General features: G+C 45.5%; 1 protein-coding gene across 1 annotated transcript in view; it reads left to right on the top strand.

Moving 5' to 3' along the window:
- LOC120940468 (sodium-dependent neutral amino acid transporter B(0)AT3-like) overlaps window positions 1-12,828 on the top strand; it is a 172,498-nt gene that overhangs the window by 100,188 nt on the left and 59,482 nt on the right. Inside the window, exon 6 of the mRNA XM_040353349.1 lies at window positions 4,495-4,607. Within this exon, the coding sequence (XP_040209283.1) occupies window positions 4,495-4,607 (113 nt within the window). The remainder of the gene's footprint in view (window positions 1-4,494; window positions 4,608-12,828) is intronic.

The raw sequence follows: 12,828 nt of genomic DNA, 5'->3' as shown, positions 1-12,828 counted from the left end.
AAATCCCTGACACTTTTCTAAAACGCATCGGCCGCAAAACGCTTAGATGTGAACGTGTACCATAGGAAACCATGTTAAATTGATAGTGCATTTCTGCAAACTGCAAAACACACAAAAAAAACGCATAGGTGTGAACCTAGGGTAAACGTGGCGCATCGTGTGACAAATTCAAGTACGATTTCTAGTACTTTTAGAACGCATGCAAGAAACATTCTCAAAATCTGCCTGCACTAGTTGCAGGGAGTCCTACTGAGATGAAGTTAAACTGTAGGAAAAGCAGGTCAAATGCTGGTTCTTTTAGGGCCAGGTTCACACTATGAATCGCACAGGAACGCTCAGCGCATTCCTGTGTGTTTTACATGCAGTTAAATGTGATGCAAATTGTGCCCATTCATTTAGGGTATAAATCACTCTGCACCACACTGGATCAATAAAAGAATTTGGGTAGGGGGGTTGGTAAGGCACAGCAAGTGGCAAAACATTTTTTACGCATTAAGGTAAAAAAACGTTTACCTTTTTAGAACCATTTTAAATTTTGCAATTGTTACAACTGAACTAACCATATATCAAATATAACTAGGAACATCTTTAACCATTATACTGCACCTCTATAATATTTGCGCAAGACATTAGGTGCTAGCACTACAATAAGGCCTCGTACACACGATAGGTTAAACAGAGGACAACGGTCTGATGGACCATTTTCATCGGTCAAAACCGATCGTGTGTGGGCCCCATAGGTTATTTAACTATCGGTTAAAAAAAAGCCAACTTGCTTTAAATTTAACCGATAGATTCCTAACCGATAGGTCAAAACCGATCGTTAGTAGGCACAACCATCGGTTAAAAATCAAAACATACTCAGAATCAAGTCGACGCATGCTTGGAAGCATTAAACTTTGTTTTTTTCAGCACGTCGTTGTGTTTTACGTCACCGCATTCTGACACAATCGTTTTTTAACCGATGGTGTGTAGGCGCGACGAACCATCAGTCAGCTTAATCGGTTAACCGATGAAAATGGTCCATCAGACAGCTGATTGGAGGAAAGGCACACCCCCCCCCTCCACATAGGCAGAGGAACGAAGAAACTTGAAACTTGCAAAACTGTACTGTGAATAGGCAAGCTCTCTGCTTATCTATCTCTAATTTCCCTCCCCGACACAAATTTCTAGCTGCTTTTATCTCATGTGTCGGAGAACTTTTCAGAAGTTATCATGCTGATAACAGAAGAATGGAGCAGAAGAAAGATACAGGGCTTTGGAGAGAGATAAGTAAACACTACAGATATATGTTTGGCTCGGGAGCGAGAGGCACGGCTTGCTAAGGGGGCACCCAGTGGAAGAAGTGCTGGCAGGAGACTCCAGAATAGAATATTGTTGCATAGCGCAGGTATTTTTTAGCTGGAAAAAAAAACTTTAATATCACTGTATTCAGAGGTAACGGTTTCACCCCTAAAAAATGTGGATGATGTCTGTACCTTAAAGGAGTTGTAAAGGTTCATCTTTTATTTTCTAAATAGGTTCCTTTAAGCTAGTGCATTGTTGGTTCACTTACCTTTTTCTTTGATTTCCCTTTTGAATGTTTTTTTTCTTTGTCTGAATTTCTCACTTCCTGTTTCTCCTCAGTAAGCTTGCCCCCATCATCTGAGCGGTGGAAAGTCATTTAGAACAGCTTACTGAACAGCTTACTGAGGAGGAACTGGAAAAGAAGCTCTTCAAAGGAAAACCACACCACCTATAAGATAATAACCAAGAAATACCACAAAGAAATCTTTATGGCCAAAAAAAATCACATCTCCAACACAATCGCAAATGCCCCAAACCACCCCTGCAAACTCTTCAAACTGGTCACTCAAGACTATGAACCCAGTTTGTTTAGAGGCCCCCAATTCCAACTCACAAGAATTTTGCAATGAATTATCGGATTATTTCATCAATAAAATTGAAAAAAATCTGTGTAAGCATCCAGCAAAATAGAGCCGTCAGCAACCCCTCCCCAAAGCCCGAACTAATTACGCACATAAAACCATCCCAATCAACCAATTTCTCTCTAAAACCAATTTCCATCGAGGCCACTAAAAATATCATCGGTACTCTGCGAAACAGCTCAGCGCCAAATGATATCATCCCCACCAAACTGCTGAAAGAGTGTGCCGACATATTGGCACCATCTATCACGCAGCTCTTAAACCAATCATTCAAGGAGGGCACGGTGCCCACCTTGCTGAAACGAGGTATAATAAAACCAATCCTAAAAAAAAACACCCTCGACCCAAAAGACCCAAACAACCGTCGACCCATAACAGGCCTAAATGTCTTCTCCAAGGTAATGGAGAAAGCAGTTGTACAACAGCTACAACTTCATCTTGACACCCATAAATTACTCGATCCGTTTCAATCGGGTTTCCGTCCAGGTCACGGAACAGAAACGGCGCTGCTCAAAATATGGCGAAAGAGAATCTTGTCTTCTGGTACTGTTGGACCTAAGCGCTGCTTTTGACACGGTAGACCACGGATTACTACTGACTCGGCTAACAGAAGTAGCCAGAGTCGCGGAATGTGATTTAGCTTGGTTCTCCAACCGATCACAAATAGTGAAACTGGGGCCTTTCACTTCTGAAAAATGGACGGTATCATGTGGAGTCCCTCAGGGATCCCCTTTGTCGCCGGTTCTGTTCAATATTTATCTCCGCCCTCTTTTTGAAATCATCAGCAACCAGAAGTTACTTTATCACTCTTATGCTGATGATACACAACTGTATTTTCGCATATGCAACAAAAAGGATCATTCTCACTTGAGAAATCCCTTACTCTGATAGAAAACTGGATGACAATGAGTTATCTTAAACTCAACGGTTCGAAAACAGAACTTCTCCTGTTTCAAGCAAACCGGAAAAATCATCCAACAAAAACATGGTCACCCCTGCCCATTCTGGGTAAAACTATCACCCCTAGCACCAAAGTCAAAAGTCTCGGAGTCATCTTTGATATCAACATGACAATGGATGCACAAATAGGGTCAGTAGTCAGCGGATCGCACTATCTGCTGCGCCTACTACGCAGACTCACCCCCTTTATCCCGAAAGAGTACATTGCAGTCGTGGTGGGAACAATTATCAATTCCAGACTTGACTATGCAAATGTCCTCTACCTCGGACTTCCCAAATTCCAAATCACTCGTCTGCAAGTCGTTCAAAATACGGCGGCACGATTAGTGACAGGCAAAAAAACATGGGAATCAATCTCATCTTCACTGAGATCCCTTCATTGGTTGCCGGTAAAAGACAGAATCTCCTTCAAGGCACTGCGCCTAATGCATAAGTGTATTCAAGGAAATGCCCCACAATATCTATGCGATAAAATAAAAGCTCACAACACCAATCGTATTCTGCGATCCACCAATCAAAACCTTGTCCAGATTCCCAAAGCCAGATACAAGTCCAAAGGAGATCGAAGGTTTGCCGTCCAGGGACCACGACTGTGGAACGCTCTACCAACCACCATCCGTTTGGAGGTGGACCACTTGGCCTTCAGAAGAAGGATTAAAACCCATCTCTTCTGAGGTCAAAGGGTTTCACCCACGAAAGGGTTACAGCGCCCAGAGGCGATTCAGTTCGCATGTGTTGCGCTATATACGTTTTTCACTCACTCAGGAACAGGAAGTGAGAAATTCAGACAAAGAAAACAAAGAAAAAAACATTTAGAAGGGAAATGGAAGGAAAAGGTAAGTGAACCAACAATGCACTAGCTTAAAGGAACCTATTTAGAAAATAAAAAACGAACCTTTACAACACCTTTAAAGCAGTGGTTCACCCTCCTTAACAACAATGCAGCTTAAAATCCGGCATAGTAGCGCGGGCTACACTATGCCGGTCTTAATTTTTTTATCCCCGTACTCACGGCTATATCGTACATAGACGATTCCGTCTGCCGCGGGGAATGGGCGTTCCTAGCAAGAGGGAAGGTGATTGACGGCCGGCTCTGGCACGTCACGCTCCCCGAAGACAGCCGGAGTAGGTCTCGGCTCTTCACGGCGCCTGCGCACAGGCTATGCGCAGGCGCCGTGAAGAGCCAAGCCTATTTCGGCTATTTCCGGAGAAGCGTGACGTGCCATGGCCGGCCGTCAATCACCTTCCCTGTCCATAGGAACGCCCATTCCCCGGAATCTTCTATGTACGCTATAACAGTGAGTACGGGAAAAAAAAATTAAGACCGGCATAGTGTAGCTCGCGCTACTATGCCGGATTTAATGCTAGAGGGAAATTTTTTTTTTTTTTTTATATAGGGTGAACCCCCCGCTTTAAGTTTCACTTTAAATTGATAACTTATAACACTCTGTTATGTCAGTTTATTGCTAGGATCTATTGAAACGATTGCAACTGTTACATAATTGTACCGCTATATACGACATGGTTGTAAATAGAGTACCCGGTATATGCTTTTCTTACAAAGTGTTTATAGTAATATATGCATTGTTTTTTTTTTCAAATGTAGATACAAATTTTGTTAAAGCCACGAGTATGGTTGGATGCTGCTACTCAGATTTTCTTTTCTCTTTCATTGGGCTTTGGAGGATTGATAGCATTTTCAAGTTACAACCCTGAGAAGTAAGCAATTTTATGTATTTGTTTGTCAGGATTACTTTTTTTTTAAAGTTTCCATTTCTCATTCAAGCATTTGTTTTTAATGCATCAACTTGCCTTTTAAATTAAAAGGAGTTTTGACCACTCTCCGACTGCCCTATAGAAGGGCGGCAGCTGTGCGCAGGATCACATACTGTGTATGTATGTATGTATGTATGTGTGTGTGTGTGTGTGTGTGTGTGTGTGTGTGTGTGTGTGTGTGTGTGTGTGTGTGTGTGTATATATTGTACAGGACGCCAGGGTTGGGTCCTGGACAGGTGCTATACAGCACCACTATTTGGGCTATGGTCCCTTTAAATAGCTGTAAAAGTGTTCAGGGGGTCACCCAAAATGATGAAGGATTCCAGGCGTAAGAGTTAATCCAGAGTGGACTGGCTCGCAGTCCTCTCTGTCTTGGTAGAGTCATTTGGGGCCTGGAATTTTGGAGGCTCTAAAGTGCTATTCGGGTGGGAAAGAGCCTCCACCCCTAACCACTGGGAGTCGGCACACAGAGAGTTAACACTTCCAGAGAACAGCCCATAAAACAGGAAGTGGTGCTAGAGGTGTGTGGAGGAGTATGGGGATTGCACCTGTGAAGATGAGCTGGGAGTCTGCTGGGTGCCGTTAAGAATACAGTGAGGACTTTTGAAATACGGGGGGCGAAGACCCGTCTACAACCAAACTGTATGTGTTTTTGCTTTGACATATATTGTGCTGAAGAAAAGCAGACTTTTATTTAATGCCGAAGCTAAGCGGACTTTTGTGTTATAGTTTTTCCCTGTGAATAAAAGCCTTCCCCCCCCCCCAAACGGTTTATGCACTTAATCCTGCTGAGCTATAGCCCCCAAACTTTACAACTGGTGTCGAATGCGGGCCAAGTGCATTTGCAGGTGCAAAAAAACGTTTAAAAATAAAAACTGACATTTAAAAAGACAGTGTGCTTATGGCATGTCTTGGGTGAAGTCAGCTCAGACATTGCAAGCAGTGGCATGGAGGAGGTCATCAAGGCTTTGGCACAAGCCAATGTGACCCAGAAGCAAGCTTCAGCAGAGGCAAACCGTCACCATGAGGAAGCGATGGCTCAGCAGCAGCAGGCCCTGGCACAGGCTATAGCTGCGCAGCAGGAAAACACACGGCTGCTAGCCGCCCAGTTTACGGCCCAGCAGGAGTCCACTCAAGCTCAGGTAGCTGACTCTCAGAGTGGGCGGTACAGCAGCTGGCTCAGGGACGAGAGCAATCGATCGTTGCCACTGGCAACCAAGTGTCCGTGAGAGCCAGACTTTTTTTACAAAAATTAACACCCAGCGATGACGTAGAAGCCTTTCTTACTACCTTTGAAAGGATAGCAGAGAGAGAGGGGTGGCCTTGTGACCAATGGGCTGGCATTATCTCCCCTTTCTTCACCGGTGACCCGCAAAAAGCCTATTTTGACCTCCCATCTGAGCACATCAGCGACTATGAGCGACTGAAGGCAGAGATCCTGGCTCGCCTGGGGGTAACCACGGCTGTCCAGGCTCAGAGGGTGCATCGCTGGCAGTACAAACCTGACAGACCACCCATATGCGGAAAATTGCAACAAAGGGAATTTGGGACTTTAAATGAAACAGTGGGCTAAATGGGGACAAAGTAATGAAACAAACCATAGATGAAATGTTCATGTATTGAGAAAATAGAATATTTGGTAGAAACAAATAGCTTGTACAAAAGTACAGAACATACATTTCATACATAATACAATAGTTGATATAAAAATACATTAAATAAATAACAGTCGATGACAACATATATAGCCACATAGAGGTTGGACATAACCACGCAATAGGTGAAGTATAAAATGTAAATAGATCATAGAAGTACTGGTTGATCAGAATGGGTCCCATAAACGCGTATAGATACATCTTTATAAGCCCGACGCGGCGTTTCGTGTATATGAAAAACACTCATCAGGGGCGGATGTAGTGGGATATCTGGAATACAGATTTGATTAGTGATCAAGGTATTAAAATTGGATCCACCAAAAAAGAGGTAGTAAGTCAATTCTGGTTACTTACATAGTATATAGAGTTTAGCTCTAGGGTCCCCAACCCGAGAGCAAAATGGGGGGAGTAAATGGGCCATCGTTGGACTATCACGGTACTGGTAGTATATGTGGGTAGTGTACAACAAAACAAGTAAAAAATAATAGAAAACAATTTTATTAAATAAAATGTCGATAACGACACAAAGTGGATACATTGGTAACAAAACAACACATAATGTATGACCAACAAAATCGCCAGTATAGTAGTCCCCAGAAGGGGGAGAAGCATAGTGGGTAGAAGGTCATATCACGACATCTTAACTAGTTTCGTGGCTGTGCGCCACTTCATCAGAAGAGTCTAGAGTTAAAAATAACAAAGATCAGACAATAATACATGAAACAACAGTACAGTAAAATACATTGGGGAAGGGTAGACTCCGCTGCTCACCTAAAAACCCCCCCACATATGAAGCCAGCGGGGGAGGCGGCCATCGCCTCAGAGGGTCCCGTGTACCGACCATGGGGCACGTGTATGGGCGAATGGACCTACTTCTCATGTACAAAAGATAAGGATATGATAAATATATAAAGCCCAGATTGTAAAAAGGGAGGTGGGTGAATCACGCGTGATGGAAGCCGGTGGTGCGATATCACAATGAAATGCACAGGGATAAGTAAGTGTAAAAGGTGACATGGTGTGATGGTGAGGGGACAAATGAATAAGGATAGGGAAAGGAAAAAAAATAATAAAAGAGGGAGATGAGGGGGAAAAAAAAACAGGAATGGGAAAGGGTCAAGTAAAAAAGATAAAACAGCCAATAAAAATGAAAAATGAGGAAGGTGGAAGGTGAAAATAGTACCTTGAATACAGGGATTTGTAGTGCAAGTAGGGGGCCCCGAGAACAGGAGCCCGGATAAGGATTTCTCGGGCCACTAGTAGCCTCCACAGAGGGGGATCCATGGTATTGGACCCGCAAGAGAGGGGGACCACATAAGGTCCCATGGTGGCCTCGGGGTAAGGACGCCTACCAGTGGTACCTAGAAAACGTAGAAATGAGTGAATAATAATGAATGAATGAAAAATGGTAGTGGGGGAGGGGGGGAAAGAGGAAGGGGAAGGGGGGGAACACTCACTGTGCTTCCCTTCCTCCCCTTTGGGGGAACGGGCGGTTACCGTCAGTGCATCGGCGTTACGTGCTATCCGAGTGATGTCCTTATTGGGCGTCGCCCTGTTGTATGGCTAGTATCCATCACAGCTGATCAAGTGGGTGTGTGTAGCATCTCTTCAGTACAGGCAATTGTGCTGTCTGATTGAGGGCCCCACCCCCACACTGTCCAGCTAACGTGACGTTGGGGGCAGTCTGGTGCATTTGCTGGAAGTATTTAAGCACCTTCCCAGCTATTCAGCCAGTGGCCATTTTCTATGCAGGCCTTACAGCCGTCACTAGCTGTGGCCATCCTACTCGCATTCCAGGTATCCTTTGTTAATTTCTATGTATTTGCTATGCCCTTATCCCCCTACCATGTGGGTCACTGTTTGATGGACCTATTCATTCATTCATTACAGATACCTACCTGTACTATGAGGATACACTATAATTTTATTTTACCCATGGTCGCTGTGCTGTCTGGGAAGGATGCTTTATGCGCTCTGCTGTTTGCCTGCTGGTCTGCCACCTCTGTCCCGGGACGGGCATATGTTTGGTCTTAACTGTATTTATATTACCACTTTGACATACTATGTAAGTAACCAGAATTTACTTACTACCTCTTTTTTGGTGGATCCAATTTTAATACCTTGATCACTAATCAAATCTGTATTCCAGATATCCCACTACATCCGCCCCTGATGAGTGTTTTTCATATACACGAAACACCGCGTCGGGCTTATAAAGATGTAGCTATACGCGTTTATGGGACCCATTCTGATCAACCAGTACTAAGTACTATGATCTATTTACATTTTATACTTCACCTATTGCATGGTTATGCCCAACCTATATGTGGCTATATATGTTGTCATCGACTGTTATTTATTTAATGTATTTTTATTATTTTTATTTTTATTGTATTATGTATGAAATGTATGTTCTGTACTTTTGTACAAGCTATTTGTTTCTACCAAATATTCTATTTTCTCAATACATGAACATTTCATCTATGGTTTGTTTCATTACTTTGTCCCCATTTAGCCCACTGTTTCATTTAAAGTCCCAAATTCCCTTTGTTTCAATTTTCCGCATATGGGATGGAGATATAGTATGGATGTAATCTCATATAAAGTCCAGACACAAGGATGGAGATACATCACAGAGGTATTCTCATTTAAAGTCCCAAACACCTTCGGGTGGTCCCCCCCCTTTTTTCTGACAGACCACCCAGGTCCCAAATGCACGAACTGATACGGTCAAAAAATGGCTGCAGCCAGAAAAATAGTCAGGTCCACAAATGGTGGAACGAGTGGTGATGGACTGGTACCTACGGTCCCTGCCAGATGACCTACAGTGCTGGGTAAGTCATGGAAACCCTACACACGCTGACCAGCTGGTCGAGCTGGTCGAATGGTACACTGTGGTGGAGGACCTGCTTGGGCCTGCCAAGCGTCAGGAACCCACACCAAGGACACCCAGACCAGCCACCGCCCCTGAGGAGAGAAGTCTTGCGGGACGTTGGAATCCGCAGGTCTACACCATCTGCCATAGAACCACGGAGGTCGGTTCCAGTGCCAAAGATGGAGGACATACAGTGTTGGCGATGTCAGGCCTGGGGGCATACCCAGGCACAGTGCCTGCTTCAGGAGGAGCATATGGATTGCGGGACTGCCTGAAGAAGCTCTTTTTATTTGCAAAGAGCGTGTGCCACGCATCTTGATCTTGCTTCCGGACGGTTTGAGTGTGAAGTGTGGGTGAACCACCTTCCTGCCAGGGCTCTACTGGACTCCAGTAGCATGGTAACACTGGTACATGCCAGGGAACTTGGGAGGCTTGGTCCAGTAACTAAGACTCTACAGGTAGTATGTATCCATGGGGACACTAAGGAGTACCCCTTGGTCCCGGTGACGGTTTCCTATGGCCATACCTCAGTTACACAGGAGGTTGGGGTGGTAAAAAGTTTAATTCATGACATCATAGTGGGGCAGGACTGTCCACTATTTCTGGAACTATGGAACCAGGTACAGATGGGGCTGCCAGGAGAACTGAGGACAATGGGCCTGGAAGGGACAGGGTCTGAGGGTTCCGATCCTGAAACCTCCACAACACAGCCCTCTGAGATGGAGATACCTGTCACCGATAATAAAATTGCAGAGAATGCTAATGTGGAGGATAATGCCCCTGTCCCAGGTCTTAAAACTGAGTTGATCTCTGAGGGGGGGGAAGTCTTCCCATTACAAGTTATGCTGGGGGAGGATGAGGAGGAGCTCTCCCCGGTTGAGGAGGGTGAAGGGAAAACATCCTCAAGGCCAGTACATCCAGACCTGGATGTATTCAGGGGTGCATTTGGCACCGCCCAATTACAGGACCCTACTTTGGTCAATGCTCAAGAGCAGGTTTCTGTTATTGATGGGGTCTCACAAATTCCAGGCGCAGATCAGAGGTTTCCTCACTTTGCATGGAAGGTGGACTTGGTATATCGAGTGGCTGAGAGCCGAAGGGAAACTATAGAGCAGTTGCTGGTTCCCCAACTGTATAGGCGGCTGCTCCTTGATCTGGCCCACAACGATGCACTGGGAGGACACCTGGGGGTGGAGAAAACAGAGGCCAGGATAACCGACCGGTTTTACTGGCCAAGGGTGAAGGCCGAGGTTAAAAGATATTGTGCGTCTTATCCCATTTGCCAGTTAACCGCCCCAGTGCCCCACTATAGAAACCCTCTGGTACCCTTGCCAATTATTGAGGTCCTGTTCGAGCGGATCGCTATGGATCTTGTGGGCCCCCTGGTAAAGTCAGCACGGGGGCACCAATACATATTAGTCATCCTAGATTACGTGACTAGGGATCCAGAAGCGGTCCCTTTAAAGGAAAACCTCCTATAAGGCCATTGCCAGGGAATTATTTCAAATGTTCTCACGAACTGGGTTCCCCAAAGAGATACTGACAGACCAGGGTACCCCTTTTATGTCAAAGGTGATGGCGGACTTGTGCAAACTGTTTCAAATTAAGCAGTTGCGGACGTCCGTCTATAACCCACAGACCGATGGCCTAGTTGAGAGGTTTAATAAAACCCTAAAGTCCATGTTGAAAAGAGTGGTCCAGAAAGATGGGAAGGATTGGGATATGTTACTCCCTGCCCTGTTGTTTGCTATCCGGGAGGTTCCACAAGCATCCACAGGCTTCTCACCATTTGAGTTAGTGTATGAACGAAGGCCCCGGGGGTTACTCGATCTGGTAAAAGAAACGTGGGAAAGTGAGTCCTCACTGCATAAAACTGTGGTAGAGCATATCTCTCAAATGTGAGAGAGAGTGGCTAAGGTGATGCCACTGGTGAGGGAGCACATGCAGAAGGCTCAGGATGCCCAAAGAAGAGTGTATAACCAGTCAGCTAAAATTAGACAGTTCCAAGTAGGAGACAGGGTGGCTGTTCTAATACCCACGGTGGAGAGCAAATTCTTGGCCAAGTGGCAAGGCTCGTTTGAGGTGGTAGAGAAAGTCGGTGAGGTAGACTACAAGTACACCAGCCAGGGAAAAGAAAACCATACCAGATCTATCACGTCAATTTGTTCAAAACCTGGAGAGACAGAGAACAAGTGTCCGCTGTAGTAGGGGTACAGTCAGGGGATCATTCATGGATCGACCTGGTGCAGGTTGCTGCTACCCTGACTAGGCCACAAACCCAGCAAACAAAAGAGTTTCTATAAAGAAATAGGGACATGTTTTCAGGGTTGCCCGGTCTCACCAACGTCATCGTCATGACATTGTGACCAAGCCCAATGTAAAAATCCGGTTAAAGCCTTACCGTATCCCGGAAGCTCATAGGGTGTCCGTGTCGGAAGAGGTCAAAAGAATGTTCGAGCTTGGAGTCATTGAAGAGTCGCAGAGCGAGTGGTCAAGTCCAATCATGTTGGTACCCAAACTCAATGGCACCCTCCGCTTCTGCAACATCTTCAGAAAACTTAATGAAGTCTCCAAGTTTGACGCATTTCCCATGCCAGTAGATGAGCTAATTGAGATGTTGGGTCCTGCCAGGTACATCACCACGCTGGACCTCACAAAAGGGTACTGGCAGATTCCCCTGACTAAGGAAGTCAGGGAGAAAACAGCCTTCTCTACCCCGGAAGGCCACTTCCAATATAAAAGGATGCCATTTGGTCTACACTCAGCCCCCGCCACGATCCAAAGGGCCATGGACAAAACTCTGCGTCCACACCAACGGTACGCTTCCGTCTACCTAGATGACATAGTCATCTTCAGCACCGATTCGGATCGTAGACTCCTTGAGAAGAGCAGGGTTCACCATCAATCTGAAGAAGTGTGCCATTGGGATGGAGGAAGCAAAATACCTAGGGTATATTGTGGGTAGAGGGCAGGTGAAGCCCCAAATGAGTAAGGTGGAAGCCATACAGGGCTGGCCCCGTCCCCTAACCAAGAAGCAGGTCAGAGCTTTTTTGGGCAAAGTTGGCTATTATAGGAGGTTTGTCCCCAACTTTGCCACTATTGCTGACTGACTTCACCAAAGGCAGAAAGTCGTGATGATAAAGTGGAACGCTGAGGCCGAGACAGCTTTTCAAAAGCTTAAGACAGCATTGTGCCAAGATCCGGTGCTTGTAGCTCCAGATATTACAAACGATTTTGTAGTGCAGACAGATGCTTCAAGTGAAGGGTTGGTAGCGGTCCTGTCTCAGGATATCAATGGAGAGGAGCACCCCGTGGTTTTTCTTAGTAGGAAGCTGATGGCAGCTGAGAGAAACTACGCGGTGGTGGAGCGGGAGTGTTTGGCCATCAAGTTGGGCTTTGGTCTCCCTACGATATTTCCTCCTGGGTAGGAGGTTTCGCTTGGTGTCAGACCACGCTCCCCTTCCCTGGATGAGACAGAACAAGCACACCAATGCCAGGGTAACAAGGTGGTTCCTTTCGCTCCAGGAGTTCAATTTCATGGTAGAGCACAGACCCGGGAGACAACATCAGAATGCTGATGCCCTCTCCCGAGTCCATTGTATGATGTCAAGTGGTGCCTCCAACACCTCCGCGT

The sequence above is a fragment of the Rana temporaria genome, chromosome 5, assembly GCF_905171775.1.
Source record: "Rana temporaria chromosome 5, aRanTem1.1, whole genome shotgun sequence".
In the NCBI taxonomy this organism is placed as follows: Eukaryota; Metazoa; Chordata; class Amphibia; order Anura; family Ranidae; genus Rana; species Rana temporaria.
This window is presented reverse-complemented; position numbering and strand designations above follow the sequence as displayed.